Below are 21690 nucleotides of genomic sequence, written 5' to 3'. Positions count from 1 at the left end.
ATTTTCTTCATGAAGAGAAAGTGGTTATTGATGATTCACAGAAGAAAGATTTGAACAAGAACAGAGGTATAAAGTGCAAAATGTGATAATTTGGCCCATTACACCTGTGCTTTTCTGGAGCAATCCAAAATGCATTCCACTGCCCCCATCTCCATTCTGGTAGACCTGTTCATCCATTAGGTTGCATGATCATCGAAAGAGCAGCCTTATCATTGATATCACTCAAGTTCTAGAACTAGGGGTTACTGTTTAAAAATAAGGGGTCACTCATTTAAGACAGAGATGAGGAGAAATTTTTTTCTGAGGGTTGTGAGTCTTTGGAACTCTCTTCCTCAAAGTGCGGTGGAAGCAGAGTCTGAATATTTTTAAGGCAAAGCTAGATAGATTCTTGATTAGCAATGGGATGGGGTGAAAGGTTATCAGGGGCAGGCAGGAATGTGGGGTTGAGGTTACATTCAGATCAGCCATGATCTCATTGAATGGCAGTGCAGGCTTCAGGGGCCGAGTGGCCTACTCCTGCTCCCAATTTGTATGCTCGTATGAAGAAAGTTTCTACACGGGCCATTTTCTGGTCCTCCCTCCAATTAATCCATTCAAATTCCAAAATTTCGTATGATCGCCGCATCTATATTATTCAACCCTGGCTTGCTATCCTCCATTGCCTAGTTTGTCTATGATTGTGAAATTCTATAATGCCAGTCTGTTTCTTTTTAATACTTGTATCAATAATTTTCCTCCTTGTGCTCCACCTGCACCCTTGTTTCCTTCACTTGAAATCATAGCTGTTAGTCTGCTGTGGTCCTCTCTCTAGTATGGCTTGAATTTTTCCTCCCCCCTCCCAGCTGTTTTAAACACATGTTTCTTTGTAATCAGCTGAGACCTTGGGCATTCAATATTTATATTACAAAGTTCTTGCACGCAACATATTATTCATGGCAGCCGGCCCCTGGTGCTTTCTAACATTGAGCCTGATCATGAGATAGTGAAGATGTTTAAAACAATGTGCATCAGCACTCTGAGAAAATAGTTTTCACACCCTTCTTAGATTATTTTGTTTCTGAAAATGATTGTGAATGAATGATATTTGAACAAATATTAACCAACAGCAAGGTCACGCCATAACTTGTTCTCATCACCATCCCTACACAAGTGATGGTAGTAACAATTAGTGTTGTGTGGTTTGCTGAATCTGTAATTTTCTCACTCCAAAGAGTGACTGCGTTTGGCTTGGGAAGTGGGTTTATAATCTGACCCTTGTTTGGAGAATGTTGTGAGAGTGCGCACGAAAAGAAATAGATGAAAAATAGACAATTTAATAATCAGAACAATGACTTGTATTCATATGATGCCTTCAATGTGGAAAAGTAGTCCCAAAGGCTGTCATACAGGTGTAAGCAAGAAAATGGATGCTGAACTGAAGAAGCATATACTGGGAAAAGTGACCAAAAGTTACCGTCTTTCAACTGAAGCGTTAAACTGAGGTTGCATCGGCACACTCCAATAGATGTAAAAGATCCCATGGCACTATTCAAAGAAGAATAGGGAAATTATCCAAGGTGTCCTGGTCAATATCTATCCCTCAATATGCATCACTAAAACAGACTGTCACGGTCACGTTGTTTGTGTGATCTTGCTGTGCGCAAATTGGTTGCGGTGGTTGCTCCATTACAACAGTAGCAACATTTCAAAAGTACTTAATTGGCTGTAAAGAACTTTGGGACATCACCAAAGGCGCTATATAAATGCAAGCCTGTCTTATTTCTCTTAATGGAGAAGGTGGAGAGGCAGGATCGGGTTTAGCGAGGGAATTCCAAAGACTGCTGAGTGCTTGGCCATCAGTTCTGGGGCAAAGGGAGGATAGAATGCACAAGAAGCTATATTTGGAGAATTGGAGTATTTGGAGGTGTATTCTTGGGTGGGAGGAGGTTAGAGATGGAGGAGGGAAAGGACATGAAGGGATTTAAAACACGGATGCAGATGTTAAATTTGAGATGTTGGGTGACCAGGAGCCAATGTAGCTCGGTAAAAACGTGGCTGATGTGCGAGCAAAATCTGATGCAGGATAGAATATCATCAGCCATGTTTTCAATCAGCTGAAGTTTATGGAGAGTAGAAAATGGCTTAGCAAAAAAAAGCATTGGACTGGTTGAAATTTGGAGGCACCAAAGGTCTAGATGGAAGGTGTTGAAGGAGGGGCGGTGTGGTTGAACATGTCAAAGGCTGCAGAGAGGCCATAGAGAGATAATGCTCCTCAGGCAAGTCACAGATGATGCCATTTGTGACTGACTTTGGGTTATTTTGGTGCTGTGGCCGGGAAGGAGACCTGGTTGGACAGATTTAAAGCTGGAATTGTGGGAAAGTTGGGCATGGAACTGGAAGGTGACAACACATTCAAGGGTTTTGGAAACACAAAGTTGGAAGTGGGACAGTAGTTTACAAGGATAGAGATTGTGGGAATTTTTGAGGAGGAGGGTGATGACAGTTTTGGAAAGGAGGAGAACAGTAGCTGAGGAGAGGGAATCATTTTCGATGTCAACTCGTACTGGCAAGGGAGTTTAGTGGTCAGCAGTTCAGCAGGAATGGAGTCAAAGGAGTAGTAGGTGAGTCTCCGGGATAGACGAGCTCAAAGTGTGGGGTCAGGTGGAAGAGAAGTCAAAGAGTTATAGCTTCAGGAGAGAGCGTGGAGGAAGATTTGGTTTGGTGGAAAAGGGGGGGGGAAAGAGCAAACTTAAAGACAAATGTCGATGAGCTCCTCACATTTGCTGTCAGAGGGGCAGCAGCTTAAGGGGATAGTTGGTAGTGGAGAAAAGGCACTGGGACAATATTTTTTCATTCATTCATGGTATGTGGGCTTTGCTGGCTGGGCCAGCATTTATTACCCATCTCTAGTTGCCCTTGAGAAGGTGGTGGTGAGCTGCCTTCTTGAACCACTGCAGTCCATGTGGTATAGGTACACCCACAGTGCTGTTAGGGAGGGAGTTCCAGGATTTTGACCCAGCGACAGTGAAGGAACGGTGATATATTTCCAAGTCAGGATGGTGAGTGACTTGGAGGGGAACTTCCAAGTGGTGGTTTGATGGCTTTTGATCCAGCTAAATTTGGTAATGGCTAAACCAGATGTCCTCACACCTGTGCCCCTGAAGATGGGGGATGGCTCGGAAGGGAAAGAGTAAAGATTTTGCTGGGGACAAGGGCATTGATTTGGAGATTAGGGAGTGGCTGAGCTGGGTGAGCAGAAGTGGAGGAGACGGGAGAGTTGGGGCCCAGAGAAAAATAAGTGAGATAGAGCTACTGTAATGGGCTTGGGCCTTAAATGGCAGACAAACTATGCACACTAATTGGACATGGAGGGAATTCAGTTTACATATGGATAGCTGAGATGGAGGAAAGCTGCCCTGGTCGTGGGCAAGTGAATTGTCCCTTTAACTCCAGCTGCTTCCTATCGTGTAGAGCACAAACCTGCTACACTCAATACTGTTACAATAAATGTTACAATTGCTAATTGATCAACTGTCAGTCCACAGGTGTCAAACTTCACTGATCAATAACCTCACCAAACACTAAAGTATCCCACTAAGCAAGACGCTCAAATTCAACGGCATTTCTTTTAAGAAAGTCTTACTTGGGAGATTGAGTGGATAAAGATACGGGCCCCTGGACTGTGCTGACTCCTGAATGGCTTACTGGGTAAAGGCTGATCCTGGGGTGCTGAGTCTCTGGTAACAAAACAGTTGGGTCGATACAAAGATCTTTCATCCTTTCCTGATGCTGGTTCTGTGTTTGGATTGTTTGCATACTATCCAAAGTACAATGATGCAGAGCAATTTACCATTAAAAGCTTAGTAATGGTCTTGCTCAGTTCCTGTCCATTTCACATCTGTAGTAGCTATGTTTAGCCCTCCTTTTATAAGCAGGCTGTTCAGCATGTTTTAAAAACTAGCAAAGCAAACAAGGCTATTAAGCCTCTGCAGCAGGACTCATTCCTGCTCTCACCAGTAGTCAGCATTTGTTTCTGCAATGCAGAGACAGAAAGACGCTTTCTTTAACTGTTCACCAGATAGTTTCTGCATTTGAGAACTTCCTCCTCACAGTTTACTTTAGGCATATCTCAGTGCCCTTACTGCTCGGTTTCAGGTTTATGCTGGAAGTCTGTGTCTCTTTGGGACTGCATTTAGACTGCCCAAAGATGCTTATAACCAGAGGTGACAATATATGATTGAAAAATATGCACTGGTATACCATGCACATTGCAGTCATTCACTGTACTACTACTCTCCCCTCCCCTGCCCCCGCCCCAGCCCAAAGACACTTAATTGGTGAGCATAGTGCAAGATCACGGATCTGACGGTACATAGTTTAATCTCCAGTTCCTCAATTTGAAATCTGCTGACATAAAGCAACTTTCTTCAATAAAATTTCCAGCTGGTTTTTGAGGAGTGTGACTCTCCCTGTGCATGACCGAGAATGAGGAAATGAAAAGAGTTTGGAAAGAGTTGAGTTTTGATTTCAAACTAGCTTATTGACCTTGTCTCATTTCTTCAACCGAGTACAAGATGGCGTCAGGTCCAGCAAATTGCTCGATTTTTTTTGGGTGTAGGATTAGGTTCGGCTTCAAATTTGAGTAACCACCATAATCTGACCTGTGTCTGCTATAGTCCTCTCTCTCTCTCTCTCTCTCTCTCTATCTGCAGACTGCAGATATCAGGATCAAATTTCCCATGTAGTTAAAGCCCAAAATACTGAGATCTTTACGCTACGACAAAACACAAACATGACCAGTGACTAGCCACCATGGTTGAATCAAACAAGATGATTGTTGGAATATGCTGGGTAAAGAATTCATGAGTGGTTTTGAGGCTGGAACTACTTTTATGGCCAAGGGTAGGGTGGTGAAAGTGTTAATGTAATATGTTGTGCTATCTTCTATCATTCTCTCCTAGGACTTCCACAAGTGCCTCACTAAATACCTGTGCTTCACTTTCTCTCAAAATCTTTCAAAATCCTGGCTTTCCATCACCACTACTTTTTGGTTCATCAAGTTTACTCTCCTAATTTCAGTTTTGGTGCTGTTCTGTGCAATTTGAGACAAAGAAAGACTTACATTTATATAGTGTCTTTCATGACTTCAGGACATCACTATGCGCTTTACAACAACTGAAGTGTTTTTTGAAGTGCAGCCTCCATTGTTATGTAGGAAATGTGGGAGCCAATTTACACACAGCCAGCTCCCACAAACAGCAATGTCATAATGACCAGACAGTGCCCCATAACTTCCGATCTCAGGGGTGCCGTACCCGGGGTGGGTGGGGAGGGGAGGGTGGTGGGGAGAGGAGGTATGTGTACCCCAAAAGATGCACTGGGGCCCCCCAGAAGTCCCCATGTAAGGATTGCACAGAAATTGCCCAGGAAGCCAAACTTCCGTTGGACAATTCCCTGCACTGGGAACCATCCAATAGCCTGATTCAAATTGCAGACTTTGGATGGTTTCAATTGTCTTACAGGAAAACATAGAGCAGTTAAAACCACCTCTAACTCCTGGGTAATTATAGTACTGGACTCCCCTGACAATCCCCAACTGACCATCCAAAGCTCCCCACCCATCCTATCCACTTTACCTTAAACACTAACCTTCTCCCTGGCTTCTCAAAGTGCCTGAGACCTTTAAACATACCTGCTTTAGTGCAGCTAGTGCCGTTAGAAAAGTGGGGGGGGGTGTCCTCCTTTCCCCTGACTCTCTCACACTCGACTGAAGGACCTGTGAACCCACTGCACTGCACTATTCTCGCCCGGCCTGAGTCGGAAGGTTGGACAAGAAAGGTGCAGCTGCACTTCAGTGTAAGTAAATGGGAGTGGAGTGGCAATCCTTTCCTGATGCTGATTCTGTGTTTGTACTTTTGATATTGTGCAAGAGTTTGGCAGCTGTGTTTTGCCCTCTTTTTATATAAGTGGGCTGTTCAGCATGTTTAAAAACTAGCAGAGCAAACAAGGCCATTTTTAAGCCTCTGCAGCAGAATTCAGTTCTGCTGTCACTGGTGTTCAGCATTTGCTTCTGCAGTGCACAGACAGCAAACACTTTTTTTTTCTTTAGCTGTTCTCCACATTTGAAGAACTCGCCTTGGAATTTTCTCCAAACGTTGCTCCTACTCGGACGGCTTCAACCAGGACCCACCTCCGAGCTTTCAGAATCACCTTCTGAGATTCCTTTCCTCTGGATCCCTGAGTACACTCACGCTTCCCCTTCCAAACACAACTTTCAGATCTTCGGCCGTGCCAAGCAGAGAACACCACGGCTCCAAAAGGGCACCTTTGCCCTTACGCCCCGCAGTGGAGAGTCACCAACTTTCGGCTGTCCGTTCGGATCTTCTGGGCTTCTCGCCTGTCTGCAGGGAGCAGGCTTGAAGCGCTCCCTTTAACTCTCTGCTCCTTTCTCTCTACTTAACAGGATTCGCTTCTGATCTCTACCCTTGTGTCTTACCTTGGACTGTCTTCTGGGACCTCTTTTTTTTCTGTCCCAGTCCCTGGTTTGGGAACTACTTCTTGGCTTTGGACCTTCTCCCTGTCCCCCTCCCTGTTTCCCCCCATTCCCTGGGACACCACCTGTCTAATGGTGCGCAGCTTCAGGTCAGTAGACCTCCCGGGTTTTGCGCCATTTCACTATTCCTTTCCTTCCACACATGTGCGCAGGGGAGGCTTCCTGCACGTGTGCGGCCCTTCCCCGGCCAGCGCATGGGTAAAGGTCCTGAGGCCTGACGGGAACTGTAGTTTCCAAACTGCAACTTCAGTACTTACCTTGAGTTTAAACCAGAGTTGGTTACAGTGATGAACACAATATCTTAATCAGGCCACTTTGGGCGCTTCTTCGACATGTTTAATTTCTAGCCATCTTCCATCTAGGAAGGGGATGAAGATGTCAGAGTTTATATATAGCCCGTAGCCAGAGCGAGCTGTGGGAGCCACCAGGCAATCCATCCTCAGACTCCAAAGTGTGAATGATGAATCAAATTGGAAGCACAACAACTCAAATTGGGAAGGAAGGAACAATGTGGATCAGCTGAAAGATCAGTAGACGATGCAGGGAATTGATGATATGGGTTAATGAGAATGCTGCCATACAGCTGGGGTAAATGGGTAGAGAGCTGTTTGAGCAAGAATTAGAATATCTGAGATGACACTTCCATCGTAGGAATGCAGACTCGCACTCACACGGAACGATGGTGCTTGTACAGCATTGTTCACAATCACTGGCACAATGTATTGCTGTTGCATGATGATGAAGTGGGAACTACTGGAGTGATTGATATACATCCTGCACTCCGGCTCCCACTAACCCATAGGACATCTTACCCCATGTGCCCAAAGACCTGTGGCTCAAGAATTGGCCTGTTCAGCCACATGAAAGACCCCTGGCAGAAACTCATGACCCTAAGCAGATGTCACCCTCGAATCGAGGGACTGCTGCTCCTGCTGTTGGTATAATCTGATCTTCCAGTCAAAGGATTGGGATGAGTACCTTTAAAAATGTTGGCATGGGAAATTCAGGCTTTGTTCATTTTTTTTGTAATATTGTCATTAGATATGAAGGTTGGGAGCAAGATGTGTCAATTTTGCTCATTTTTAATGAGTTCTGCCTTCCTCTGACCCTACTTTACATTTAAGAGCAAAGATTGCTGGAATTTCTAAATCTCTTACACCCCTCTCAGGACTTTTAATGTCTGCCTGATCTAAATTAAAGTGAATACCCAAACTGTTAGGAAGCAAATTCCCATGTTAAATATGTAATTTAAAGTCAGCTACACCTTTTTAATTTGGTTTAGGATTGCAGCTGTTGTGATCCACATCTGTTATTCTTTACCTTACCTTGATGCCTTTCTTATGATGTTTGTCCAGCACCTTTTTCTAATATAAGAGAAGTTAATGAACACTTGGGTACATGGGGAAATAGCAGACATGAATTGACTCTGTATGTTGGTGTATTACGTTTTAAAGCCCATTCTAATAGCACATTTTCTTTTCAGCATGGTTGGTAAATTAGACACGCTCCCTAGTAGCGTTGTCACCATTTTCATTAAACGTGGTTACTAAGGATGCTTGGTCTTTCCCTTTTTCAAAACATACTGGTGCTCACTGCCTTTCTCCTTGACCCTCTCACTCGCTGATCCCCCAGACTCGCCATTTCCCTCCCACTTTCTGATCCCCTAGACTTGCCACCGCCCTAACTGACCCTCCCACTCACCGCTCCTCTCGTTTGCTGCCTCCCTCCCCTGGCCCTCCCACTCATTGCCTCTCCCACTTGCCCTCTCCCTCCCCAATCCTCCTGATTTGCCGACACTCCCATTTACCACCTCTTCCGCTTGCTCTCGCCCTCCCCGGCCCTCCCACTTGCAGTTCCTCTCTCAGCCTTGTTTGCTCCCTTCTTCCTTATGGGCATCCCTCTACCAAGCCCATGCTCAGAGCAAGGGAGGTGGTAGGGGGGAGGTAGGGCTGTGGGGGGTGGGGTGGGGGGGTGGGGAGGCAGTGGGTGGATGGGTTGGGTGGGGGAAGGGAGGCGACGGGGGGGAGGGTCGGGGGTGGGAGTTGGCAGGGAAGGGAGGCGGTGAGCAGGAGGGTAGGGTGAGGGAGGCGGTGAACGGGAAAGTTGGGAGGGAGGTAGTGAGCGGGAAGATCGGGGGAGGGAGGCGGCGGGGGAGGGAGGCGGCGGGGGAGGGAGGCGGCGGGGGAGGGAGGCGGCGGGGGAGGGAGGCGGCGGGGGAGGGAGGCGGCGGGGGAAGGAGGCGGCGAGCAGGAGAGTCGGGGGAGGGAGGCAGCGAACGGGAGAGTCGGGGGGAGGGAGGCAGCGAGCGGGAGAGTCGGGGGGAGGGAGGCAGCGAGCGGGAGAGTCGGGGGGAGGGAGGCGGTGGGGGAGGGAGGTGGCGAGCGGGAAGATCGGGGGAGGGAGGCGGCGAGCGGGAAGATCGGGGGAGGGAGGCAGCGAGCAGGAGGGTCGGGGGAGGGAGGCAGTGAACGGGAAAGTTGGGGGGAGGGAGGCGGTGAGCAGGAGGGTCGGGGGAGGGAGGCAGTAAGCGGGGGGTTGGGGGGTGGAGGCGGCAGAGGTAAGGGAGGCAGCAAGCAAGAGAACTAGTGGGCTGGAGGGTCGGGAGAGGTGGCAAGCAGAGGCACATGGAAAGATTTAGTACTGTAAGTTATTAAGAGTTGGTAAGTTTAGTTTTTCAGTGTTGGTCAGAGGATTTTTTTCACCAGTTAGGTTCAAGATAGCCAACATGTTTTTAATGTAAAGGTTATAGGTCAGGAACATAACCTATTTTTACTACTTGTTTTCTTATTTGAAAGTGATTTTTGTTTAACATGCTGTTTATTAGCAATGAGTTAGGAATGCTAAACAAGGGATAGCTGTACTCACATTTTTATTTAAACACCCATTGAGGATTCAGACACTGATGCTCACTGTTCATTTCCTTGTCTCTTTCAGCTGAATCTTTCAAGGAGTTTGCGGGGCTACTGCAGGATGTGGAGGATGAAAGGATGATGATGGTAAGTGGTTTATTTCAAGCCATAGTATATCTGCAAAAATGAGACATGTCTAAATTGGCCCACACATTGATTGCTTCCCTTATCAATGTATGTGTCACAGTGTGTGTCACAGTGTGTGTTGCGGGGATCATTCAAACTCCCAATCAGGGGATATTTTATAAGATGGCACATCCTGAGATTTGTTAGACATCAATGCCCTTGGGCACATTCTGAGGTTAGTTAGATCAGTTTCTGTTGCTGAATGTTTTTTTCTGTAGCTTGGCAGCAATTTGTAAATCCTTGATTTTCTCCAAGTTCAGAGTAAACTAGCTTGCTGCATTTGTACAATGACATTAAAAAAAAATACTAAAAGCTGTGCTTGTATATTGCTGAAAAGGGAGACTTGTTGTTGAAGTTTTTTGTCTTACACTTATTAGGACAAATGCAAAAGTTCCAAGTTTCAAAAGATCACAACAATTTATACTACAGGAGAAAAGGGTGCTGATTAGTTGACAAGTTGACTGATTTGCCAAGGCGTTGCCACGTAGAAAGCAACGGGAAACTAAGTGTCTCTCAAAATTTAAAAATAAAATGTTGAAAGCGATTCTGTGATTGGGCAGAACTTGCTGAACAATCCTGAGTGCGATAATAGTGCCATTAACAACCAATTGAAGATAATCAGTTGCGCTCATAACATGGCTCATTTATGCTTGCTAGAGGTGACACACATTGATATGCAAGGGCCTGTTCTCTGTAAACAAAAGGAATAAGTTCAAACCTTTTTTGAATTACCTGGAAACATGTGGAGCCTTTTCTCCCCATCAGCACTCTTTTTCCTGATGTATAAATTGTTGTGATTGTTTGAAATTTGGCATTCTTGCGTTTGTCCTGATGAGTGCAGGATGAAAAGCCTCGTCAACATGTCTCTCTTTTCAACAATATTCAAGTGCTGTATTACCAAACTTGCTTGTGTGATCATTGAAATGTAATGGGCCAAAATTTGCTGCAGTGGGGCTTCTAACAGCATCTGCTGGTCATCTGAGTTGTCCCTGCACCCTTTAGTTCAAAACATGTCTGTGCACAAAGTTGCTTAAAGTGTGAATTGATGAGAGTGTAGCAATGGAAGGAGGACACCTTGGACCTGAGTGATCAGGCAACCAGCAGGTTATCTCCTTCACCAATGGGAATTAAGGATTGGAGCTCCACAGGTTGGAAGCATTCAGTGATGAACAATATGATTGACTGGGGAGTACTACAAAGACATTAACTCGTGTGGCCTTTCCTTTTTCAAGATTTAGTTTTTCCCCATAGTATTATTCCCTTATTCAGATCTCAATAGGTTTTTCAACCTTTTTGCTATCCTGATGTGTTTTTTTTTAATATCCTCCTCCAAGCCGAGGTTGGATCAATAAGTTATGATGGAGATCTGCTTATCTGTTTGTCCTGATCTTGAGGATAAGACTCAGAAAGATTGTGAGCTCTGAATTTATTTACCGCTTGCCTTTGTTACAGATTCAAAATTCCAGCAACTTGCTAATTAAACCCTTGGAGATTTTTAAGAAAGACCATATTGGAGTTGCAAAGGTAAGCATTTTGAAAAATGCTGTTAAAATTGCTGTCTGTGCAACTCTCCATCGTGCTAGACTTTCCTTCTTCTCCCTCTGCTTTCGTTGCAACTTCATTGTCCTGTCTAAGCCTTTCTTTTCTGCTGCAGCTGGTGTTGCTATTAAATGGGTTGCCAGCTACCCTGCAGGTCATAGCCAGGTGACATGGTGTGGCCCAGTGACAGTGCTGCTCCATTTGGAAACCTGAAGATCTGGATCAGTGCCCATGAGTTCCAAGTCCTTGTTTTGCTAGTTTTTCTATGTCTGGACGATTTGGAAATAACTACACCCTCATGTTTCCTCTGGTCTCCTGAGGCCATGCGCTCGCTATTGGCCAAAGGACAGATTTGGTAACCTTTGGCAATGCTGTTCTGAATCTGACATTGTACGGTGCAGGGGGGATGCCATGGGTGATTGTTCAGATTATGGCATTCTGTGTTGAGTTACCCTTTCTCCCACTTTGATGTGTGTGTGTCCTTGTTTGGAATAGAATCGAAATTTGAGAGTTTGCTGCCCTTTACCATCACCATTCCTACTGTTCTCCCATTTTGCTCTTAAAAGTCAAGAACATATGAACAGAGAGCAGGAGTAGGCCACTAAGCCCTCCAAGCCTGCTCTGCCATTCAATAAGATCACAGCTGATCTGATTTGTAAACTCCCACCTACCCCCGATAACCTTTCACCCCCGATAACCTTTCACCCCCGATAACCTTTCACCCCCTTGTTAATCAAGAATCTATCTCGCTCTGCCTTAAAAATATTCAAAGTCCCTGCTTTCATTGCCTTTTGAGAAAGGGAGTTCCAAAGACTCACTACCCTCTGAGAGAAGAAATTTCTCCTCATCTCGGCCTTAAATGAGCGACCCCTTAGTTTTAAACCAGGACCCCTAGTTCTAGATTCTCCCGCAAGAGGAAACAACCTCTCCACATCCACCCTGTCAAAACCCCTCAGGATCTTAAAGGTTTTGATCAATGGAGCCAGACTGCTGACTGGGAGGCCTAGTGATGGCAAAGGGTATTCTGTTGTAACAATGGACTAAATATAACACTGAACCAAAAGGAGGGGAGACTTTGAGCCTTGTCATTTCATGTTCTTTAGTCAGCATTCAAGATAACTAATTGGGGGAGTATTGAGTAATATGTTCATTTGTCTATTCAAATACCAGGTCCTGTTTTATTGAATGCTGGTTGTTAAAATGATTATCTGTTTTTAACTGTGAAAATAACTAGTTACATGTAAGGATGAAACCCACAGTGCTGTGCTTAGTTGGAGGGATGAACTCCTAATGACCATATTCTCAGCGGGAATGATATTTTTTGCATTGGTGGGGAAGAACCAGTGTGAGAGTGTTCTTTGTGCTGGTTGAAATTAATGGTGCAGATGATTTAGGTTCCCATGAGTCCTGTTTTCAGGGAAGTTGGAGTCAAACACTCTCTCCATTAAGTACATTCTGGCAAGAATCCATCCTATCATGGCAGACCACCTAAACAGTGTGGTTGAATTTTCTCTTGCTCTGTGTAGACTGCCTATTGATTTAATCTAGGTGCTGCTGTCCACTGCAGGCTTTTGCAATGTCGAGTTGATGCTGCCCCTTCTCTCCTTTCCCCTGGCTGAAACCCACAGGCGCACTTTGATTTTCCAAAGTCTGCTAAAGAAGCTGCCATAACAGGGTGTGTGTGTGTGATTGCTTGTCCATCATTCAACCAAAAAGCAGCCCCAACAACACAGATCTGAAATAGGAAAACCCTCTCCTTGCTTATTTCTTATTAAACAAATAATTCTGACACGATTCAGCTATTAAAGTGTTTGTGATAATAGTTCTTCTCTCCAGTCTTTGCCGTTAGGAGAGTTGACTGGTAACTTTTGCCAAGTGTCCAAATTTTCCGTTACTACATGTTTGCTTTCGGTTTGTATTTGTTTTGGTGCTTATAAACGTTTCAGATATTTTAATAAAAATAAAAATGCAGCTCAATGAAATTATTATTTAAAGTGAGTCCAGTGTGGCCATTTGAGTTGGCTGTGAGCCATGATGGATGGTGTTCTGCCAGAAAACTGTGTGGGCATTAGCAGACTCTGCTCTCTGTTGAATTGCTGTCGACACGCCCTCATACCATCTGGGAGGCAGATGGTTTAATTAGCTGTTACAAAGTTGCCTAGTGCTATTGCTCCATTAATGAATCATAAATATCGACTCCCCTTTATTTTCTAGCCTGTTTTGAGGGGGCTAGGCTGGTTCTGTGGGTCTTGGCCACGTTTGGGTCTGATTAAAATCTGTCCAATTTTGATGTTCGAGTCCGTGCCTAGTGCTTTGGGCTATTTGACACGCACCTGAGCCCGTTCCTAAGGTCATCTGATTCATGCATAGAATGACTATACTGATCAGGAGCAAAAGCCTCTGGCAGATTCCACTACCCCCCACCACCCCCTCCTGCCCTCCTTAGCCTAGTAATTCTGAGGCCAATTATCAGTGCTAAGAACTGCTAACTGCATTGGTTGGGGAATTTCATATGGGATCTTTTGGGCCGTGTGGTTTAATGCTACATTGAATACTGCTCAATTATGAGGCCATTGGAGGAGGTGGAGGGGGCAAATAATCTTTTAGCTCTATTATAGGTTATAATTCTGTTCTCTATTTAAGAGTTATAGTTCTGTAGCTTTTAAGTATCACAGGAATTGCTGGATGAGCAAAAGATCCAGGGTCCATTTACCTCAGCCTGGTCTACAACCCTGGTAGTTGAACAATGCAACAACGATGTTGACTAATCATAGAGATTGATACCTGTCAGTTAATCTGCACCAGATCCAGACACGACATGAGGAGAACCCCAGTGTTGGAGAGCTTTGGGAACCATAGGCCCAAAGTCACTTGTTTCTCCCAAGCATGTTGCACTTCCCACATCTTTGTCTCAAATTAATGACATACCCTTTCTCAAAATATTATTTCTGGCAAACCTGTATCATTTGCATTGAGGGAATCAATATTATCTGCTTTCATTGTCTCCCTATAGGGAGCCTGATCCACTAATCATAGAATCATATAGCACATAAGTAGAGCACTCAAACCCCTGTGCCAGCTCTTTAAAAGAGCTGTCTAATAGTCCCTTTTCCCATAGCCCTGCAAAGATTTCCTTTTCACGTATATATCCAATTCCTACTTTTGAATTAGCTTCTGTCATGCTTTCAGGTAGTGAACTCCACATCATCGTGATTAGCAGGGAGAAGGTAGTGTAGTGGTAATGTCACTGGGCTAGTGAACCAGAAGCCCAGGCTAATGCTCTGGGACATGAGTTCAAATCCCACCATGGCAGTTGGCGGAATTCAATTAATTAAATCTGGAATTGAAAACCCGTCCATGAAAATTAATGACGGTTGTTGTAAAATCCATCCGGCTCACTAATGTCCTTTAGGGTGTTACGGACAGGAGTGGGTCTAATTTAGAACAAACAAAGACAAAACGTGCTGGAAAAACTCAGCAGGTCTGACAGCATCGGTGGAGAGAAAGGCATTAATGTTTCGAGTCCGTATGACGCTTCTTCAGAATTGAGTCATACGAACTCTGTCTTTCCCAGAGTTAACGTTTCAAGTCCGTATGACTCACACCTGAAGAAGAGTCATAGGGACTCGAAACATTAACGTCTTTCTCTCCACGGATGCTGTCAGACCTGCTGAGTTTTTCCAGCACTTTTTGTTTTTGTTTCCGATTTCCAGCATCCACAGTATTTTGCCTTTAATTTGGAACAGCTCTGATTTCTCCTCTCACCACCCGTCCGTAAACAGAAAGGTGTTTTTGATTTCCCCCTTAATAAGTGGTGGCGTATTTTCCCCCGACCCTTCAGTTTGGAGTGATCCAATCCTCTATTAATAACCCCATAGCAAATTCGAAATGAGGTAATATAAGAGGGGCCGTTTATTTTACACACACCCACAAAACGTGGGAAGGGGTTTTGCAACACCGCCCCTTTTGCATTCATATAATAAAAGAGGGATAAAGGAAAGAAAGGGGATCAGGACAAAGACCACGATAAAAATAAGAATTATGGTTTCATCAGAGTCCAGAATCAATGTCCAAGGAAGGGTCTTTCCGGTGGCTTTGTCTGGCAGAATTCCTGGTCTTGGTCCTAGGAATTTGGTTGCAGGTTGAGTCTGTTGAAGATGCTGCAAAATATTCTTGTTTCCTGGGTATTAGCCCACTCTGTAGGCAAAATGCAGGGTTCTTTCTGGAAATCAGACTTGGAGAGAGATGGAGATCAAACCTGGAATCTGGTTCCCTTCCGAGGTTAAACCGCAACTGAAGATAAAATCTGAAAGCTGTATAATTAAAGGAATTCAAACAGCTCAAGTCTCGGTCATATGACAGGGTGGATTGACAAGGGTACATTGACAAGTGGATGTTGTCTACATGGATTTCAGTAAGGCATTTGACAAGGCCCCACATGGCAGACTGGTCAGGAAATTGAGATCTCATGGGATACAGGGGAAGTTAGATTCAAAACTGGCTCAGCAACAGGAAGCAAAGACAGATGGATGTTTTTGTGAATGGGAAGTGGTTTCAAGTGGTGTTCCACAGGGCTCAGTATTGGGTCCTTTGCTGTTTGTGGCATATGTTAATGATTTGGATTTAAATGTGGGAGGCATGATTGGAAAATTTGCAGCTGACACAAAAATTGGCTGTTTAGTTGATAGTGAAGAGGATAGCTGTTGTCTCCAGAATAATATCAATGGTTTGGTTGAGTGGGTGGAAAAGTAGCAAATGAAATTCAATCTGGAAAAGTGTGAGGTAATGCATTTGGGGAGGGCAAACAAAGCAAGGGAATACTCAATAAACAGGAGGATGTTGAGAGAGGTTGAGGAAGTAAGAGACCTTGGATTGCATGTCCACAAGTCCCTGAAGGTGGTAGGACAGGTGGATGAGTTGGTAAAGAAAGTATATGGAATGCTTTCCTTTTATTGGGCGAGGTATTGAATACAAAAGCAGGGATGTAATAATGGAACTGTATGGGCAGGATTTTGCCCTTGGCGGGGGAGCTTGACGAAGGCGGGCGGGGGTGGTTGGGAAGCCGATCAGCTCCGCACTGCGATTTTATGCGGGTGGGCCAATTAAGGCCTGCCCAGCGTGGACCACAAGCAGCAGCGCTCGGCGTTGCCTGTGCAGGTGGGAGGAGGAGGGTGAGTGGGCCTAGTGCGAACTTCACGCATGTGCAGCTCTGTGCCTCAGGGAAATTGAAGTGCTCTTTGAAAAAACTTAACGTACAAAATAAAAATGTTATAAAACATGTCCCCTCATGTGACTCTGTCACATGAGCAGGGACATGTTTTTAATTCAAGTGTAAAATTTTTATTTTATTTTTATTTGCTTTAGGAAACCTCATCCCGCCCCGTGGATGAGGTTTCCTAAAAAGTGCAAAGGCCGCTTGGCGTTTTTGCCTGCTCGCCAGCCGTTAGGTTGGATGGGCAGTGTAAATTTGACCTTAATTACCATTTTAATGGCCTTCATAGGCAGTGGGCACATGTCGGAGTTGGCAGCGCGCCCGATGAATGAAATATCACAGGACTACGTGTTGAAGTCGGGATGCTCGCCCGACGTCATTGCATGTCACTTTACACTCAGCCAGATCGAGCACGTGTCTACCCGCCGAGCTCAATATTCTCCCCTATAAAACGCTGGTTAGGCCACAGCTGGAATTTTGTGTACAGTTCTGGTCACCATATTACGGGAAGGACATCATTGCTCTGGAGAGAATACAGAGGAGATTTACAACAATGTTGCCAGGGCTTGAAAATTGCAGCTATGAGGAGAGATTGGATAGGGTTGCTTTCCTTAGAACAGAGGAGGCTGAAGGATGATCTAATTGAGGTGTACAAAATTGAAGGGTCTAGATAGGGTAGACTGGAAAGACTTGTTTCCCCTAGCCGAGAGGTCAATTACCAGGGGCTATAGATTTAAGTAGAAGGATTAGAGAGGACATGAGGAAAAACCTTTTCACCCAGAGGGTGGTGGGTGTCTGGAATTCACTGCCTAAGTTGGTTGTTGAGGCTGAAATGCTCAACTCATTTAAAAGGTACCTGGGTCTGAGACTGGAAGTGCTGTAACCTGCGAGACTACAGACCAGGTGCTGGAAACTGGGATTAAAAAGAGGGGTTAATTTCTTTTTTCCCCCCATTTTTTGACTGGTGCTGTCAGAATGGGCTGAATGGCCTCTTTCTGCACTGTAACTTTTCTATGGTTCTATTCACTGCCCGGTACAGTTTTAGGAAAAAAATACTTCCTGCACCTTTAAGGGCGCCCTGGCATGAAGGCCGGGGGCTTCTTCCTGCAGCCTCAACAGTGGCCACCTCCAATGGTGGTGCTGCTGAACTTCCAGCTCTGATTGGCTGTGGTACTTGATTGGCGGGGAAAATGCCGCCCAGGGTCCTGCCACCTGCCCATGCGGGATCAAGTCCCGCTTTCGATCCAGGAGGCGGGACACTCGTCCATTGATGAGATTCCATTCCAATATTTCTGCAGATTCGTTTTGAATTCGTCCCTGCTTAAGGCGCAGGCTGTGCCCTCTGGTTCTCCTGGTGTGGACGCGATGAAACGATTTGTTGCGGTTCTCCCTTTTCCCTCACCTGAGGAAGACCATTTTAGTAGTTCTGTTTGTCGTGTACTATTGCCACATTTCGCATTGTGGGTGGAAGGCCATGTTTCATAAATTTGATTTCGAATCCATCCATGGCCTGGCCCCTCCCTACCTCTGTAATCTCCTGCAACCCCACAACCCTCTTAGAGACCTGCGTTCCTCTAATTCCAGCCTCTCGTGCATTCCCAAGTGTTAATTGCTCCACCATTGGTGGCTGAGCCTTCAGTTGTCTGGGCCCAAAGGCTGGAATTCCCCCCCCCCCACCCCCAACTACATGTCTACACCTCTCTATCTCTCTTCCTTCCTTTTAAGAACTCTGTAAAACCCACCTTTTTGACCAAGTTTTTGGTCATCTGACCTAATACCTCCTCATGTGGCTTGGTGTCATGCTTCGTTTTATAATGCTCCTAAGCAGCATTTTGGGGCATTTCATGATGTTAAAGGCATTACATAAATATTGTTAACTGAATGAAGCAGTCACCAATTTGTCCCTTGGATCTGTTGGCAAGCAGAGGCTGTAATTGTAATATAAATAACACGTTTGTCAGGTGCTCTTGCAATTATAAGACAACATTATTAAAAAAAATGGGCCATATATTAACTAGGGTACAACTGAGTTTAGAGAAATCTGTCTTTTTCAAAGCGCAAAGCCACATTACTGTAAATAGGATATCTGGAGTTAATTGGAGGTCAATTGCTGTTGTTGCAAGAGGCTGTTAGTGTTTCCAAATATTTGGCTTAAAGTCAGAAGAAACCAGCATGTCATAACAACGTTTTCTCCTGTTTATTTTTTTAAATATATTTTTTGATATTCTGAAGTCCACTATCTAAAACTGGTGTCTGTTTCAATGATGATAAATACACTGCTCACTATAGTGTGGTAACTGCTGGTGTACTGAATGCCGTATATTTAATTCAAGCAATCTGTCGTCTTTTGTTCAATGTGCTGTTGTTTTAATATGGTGCTGCACTGCAGCTAATCAATTCCAAGACAGCAGCTGCGATCCACAATCAGACAGGAGAGAAGCAGCTACATCAGCCTTGTGTTACTGAACAGTCAGAACTGCAGCTGATGTAAACACTGTTGACTTCTTTGACAGAAATTACGTGTTTCTTGCTTTTTGCCATGCTGATTTCCCCCACGGTTTCCACCCCCCCCCGCCTGTTGCTCTGTGACAGACCCTGATGACTAATGCTAGGATGTATAAGCATTGCCCTCAGTCACTGTTCATTATTCTGGCATTTACACTCAATCTGGACCAATGCTTTGTTGCATTACTGCAAACATTACCACTCTCTTTGCCTTTTGTTCCATGACATCTTTGTTATTTAATCTCTCCCACCCGCTACTCTATCCCTTTTGCTCTTCCTCCCATTCTCCCCTTTCAACAGCACAAAACCCATCACATTTATACCCTCCTTCAATTCCGAAGAAGAATCATTTGCAATGTTAACTCTGTTTCTCTCTCCACAGATGCTGCCAGACCTGTTGGGTATTTCCAGCACTTTGTTTTTAGTCTGGTAGCTCACTTGGCCATGCATCATTGTGTAAGCCTAAACAATTGAATGTTGCCATGGTGTTCAATCGTGAGCGTATCAGAGTAGACCAGCGAGGTATTGTGATCTGGAATGTTGGTTGGGAGAGGCAGATTCAATAACAACTTTGGATTTGGATAAATACTTGAAGGGAGAAATTTCCAGGGCTATGGGAGAAAGAACAAAGGACTAATTGGATAGCTCTTTCAGAGACCTACCATTAATACGATGGCCAAATGGCACCCCTCTGTGTCATATCATTCCAATATTTTCACAATATTCAGCAAACAGCACTTAGCAGAACTATTACCTGACTTTTAAAAAAAAAAATAGAAAATTTCTGGCACCGAAGGAAATTATTCAGCCCATTTTTTCTGTGCCAGCCAAAAAAGAGCCATCCAGCCTACTCCCGCTTTCCAGCTCTTGGTCCATAACCCTGTAGGTTGCGGCACTTCAAGTGCATATCCGAGTATTTTTTAAACGCGATGAGGATTTCTTCCTCGACCACACACTCACCCGGCAACCCCTGGTTGAAAAAGTCTCTTTTCAACTCCCCTCTTGTCCTTCTGCCAGTTACTTTAAATCTGAGTCTCCATACTATTGGCCTATGTTTCCGTGACATATTGCCAAGTATGGGAACCGTGGCTTTATTGGCGTGTGGCCCTCCCTAGCCCTGGGCTCCAATGGACTATTGTATTACACTGATTGGGAACAGCTAATAACACGCACTGAGTAATGAACCTGGAAACATTCTGGTCTGTATGACCCAGTGCTACAAGCTGTGGCGCACACACATGCTAAGTTATCATGAGCTCAACTATGTGCATTATCTCTTCTGTTTCCCAATGCCCCATTGTGAAATGGCTGAGATTTTGGAGATGTATCGTATATTGGGTCCCTACTTTACACGGTGAATTGGCATTCTGAACTGTTGCACTCCGACCCTGGCATCCAGCTGCTTATTAAGCCTGTTTTGCATTTAAATTCCTCACTTCGCTCCATTCCTAGTTTTAAAGTTGATGATTTGTAAATATCTAAATTCTAGCTGGCACTTAGCTGCAGAGCTTAAAGATAAATTGTTGCCATCTTGACTCCTTTATTTTTCTCCTTTTCTCTTTGTGATCTTGTTGAGCAAGTGTCTAGTTTTAAATCTGTCTTCAATCTTCTTGCTTACCAAGGAACGAAGCAATAAAAGCATTACAGGCTCACAAGGTGAAAGATTTGAGGGGATTTCTGATCCCCATACCTGTTGGCTAATTATCCTTTTGGGTGGAGGAGTTTGAAAAGAAAACAATGATTTGTATTTATATAGGACCTTTCACAACCTAAGGATGCTTCAAAGCACCTTACAGCCAGTGAAGAACTTGTGAAGTTACTGTAATAATGTTGGAAACATGACAACCAAGTTGCACACAGCAAGATCCCACAAATTTTGGGCCCTGTATCTCAGGAAGGGTGTGCTGGCCCTTGAGAGGGTCCAGAGGAGGTTCACGAGAATGATCCCAGGAATGAAAGGCTTAACATATGAGGAATGTTTGAGGACTCTGGGTCTATACTCGATGGAGTTTAGAAGGATGAGGGGGGATCTGATTGAAACTTACAGAATACTGAAAGGCCTGGATAGAGTGGACGTGGGGAAGATGTTTCCATTAGTAGGAGAGACTAGGACCCAAAGGCACAGCCTCAGAGTAAAGGGAAGATCTTTTAGAACAGAGATGAAGAGAAAATTCTTTAGCCAGAGAGTGGTGAATCTATGGAATTCATTGCCACAGAAGGCTGTGGAGGCCAGGTCATTGAGTGTATTTAAGACTGAGATAGATAGGTTCTTGATTGGTAAGGGGATCAAAGGTTATGGGGAGAAGGCGGGAGAATGGTGTTGAGAAACTTATCAGCCATGATTGAATGGCGGAGCAGCCTCGATGGGCCGAATGGCCTAATTTCTGCTCCTATGTCTTATGGTCTTAAACAGCAATGTAACAATCAGCAGATAATCTATTTTAGTGCTATTGATTGAGGAATAAACAATAGCCAGGACACCAGGCAGAGCTCCACTGATCATCTTTGGAATAGCACCATAGGATTTTTCACTTCTACCTGAGAGGGCAGTGGAAGTGTAAGAGGAGGAGGAAAACGATCAGAGGGCACTTGAACCATCGGCAGGCTACCCGCAGGGCTTAGGGTGGAATCCCAGTGACTGACCTTTTTCTGTTCACAGGAGAGAAAGAAAAAGTTTGAGAAAGAGAGCGAGAAGTTCTACTCTGCACTCGACCGCCATCTGGGTCTCTCCTCAAAGAAGAAGGAATCCCAGCTCCAGGAGGTAATGATCTGGTGATTTTTCAGTGGCAGAGTTCACATTCCATGGCACACACCCCCACCCCCTGCTCTTCCCCTCCTGTTTGAGCAAACATTACTTGAAAGAGAAA

The 21690-nt window shown here is 44.7% G+C and overlaps 1 protein-coding gene across 1 annotated transcript in view; it reads left to right on the top strand.

Annotated features, from left to right (window-relative positions):
* ophn1 (oligophrenin 1) overlaps nucleotides 1-21690 on the top strand; it is a 203321-nt gene that overhangs the window by 74263 nt on the left and 107368 nt on the right. The window contains exons 3-5 of the mRNA XM_078547587.1: nucleotides 9467-9528; nucleotides 11020-11091; nucleotides 21483-21584. Coding sequence (XP_078403713.1) covers nucleotides 9467-9528; nucleotides 11020-11091; nucleotides 21483-21584 — 236 coding nt within the window. The remainder of the gene's footprint in view (nucleotides 1-9466; nucleotides 9529-11019; nucleotides 11092-21482; nucleotides 21585-21690) is intronic.

The sequence above is a fragment of the Cetorhinus maximus genome, chromosome 8 (assembly GCF_964194155.1).
Source record: "Cetorhinus maximus chromosome 8, sCetMax3.hap1.1, whole genome shotgun sequence".
In the NCBI taxonomy this organism is placed as follows: domain Eukaryota; kingdom Metazoa; phylum Chordata; class Chondrichthyes; order Lamniformes; family Cetorhinidae; genus Cetorhinus; species Cetorhinus maximus.
Note: the sequence above shows the minus strand (reverse complement) of the source record. Positions and strands in the feature narration are given on the sequence as shown.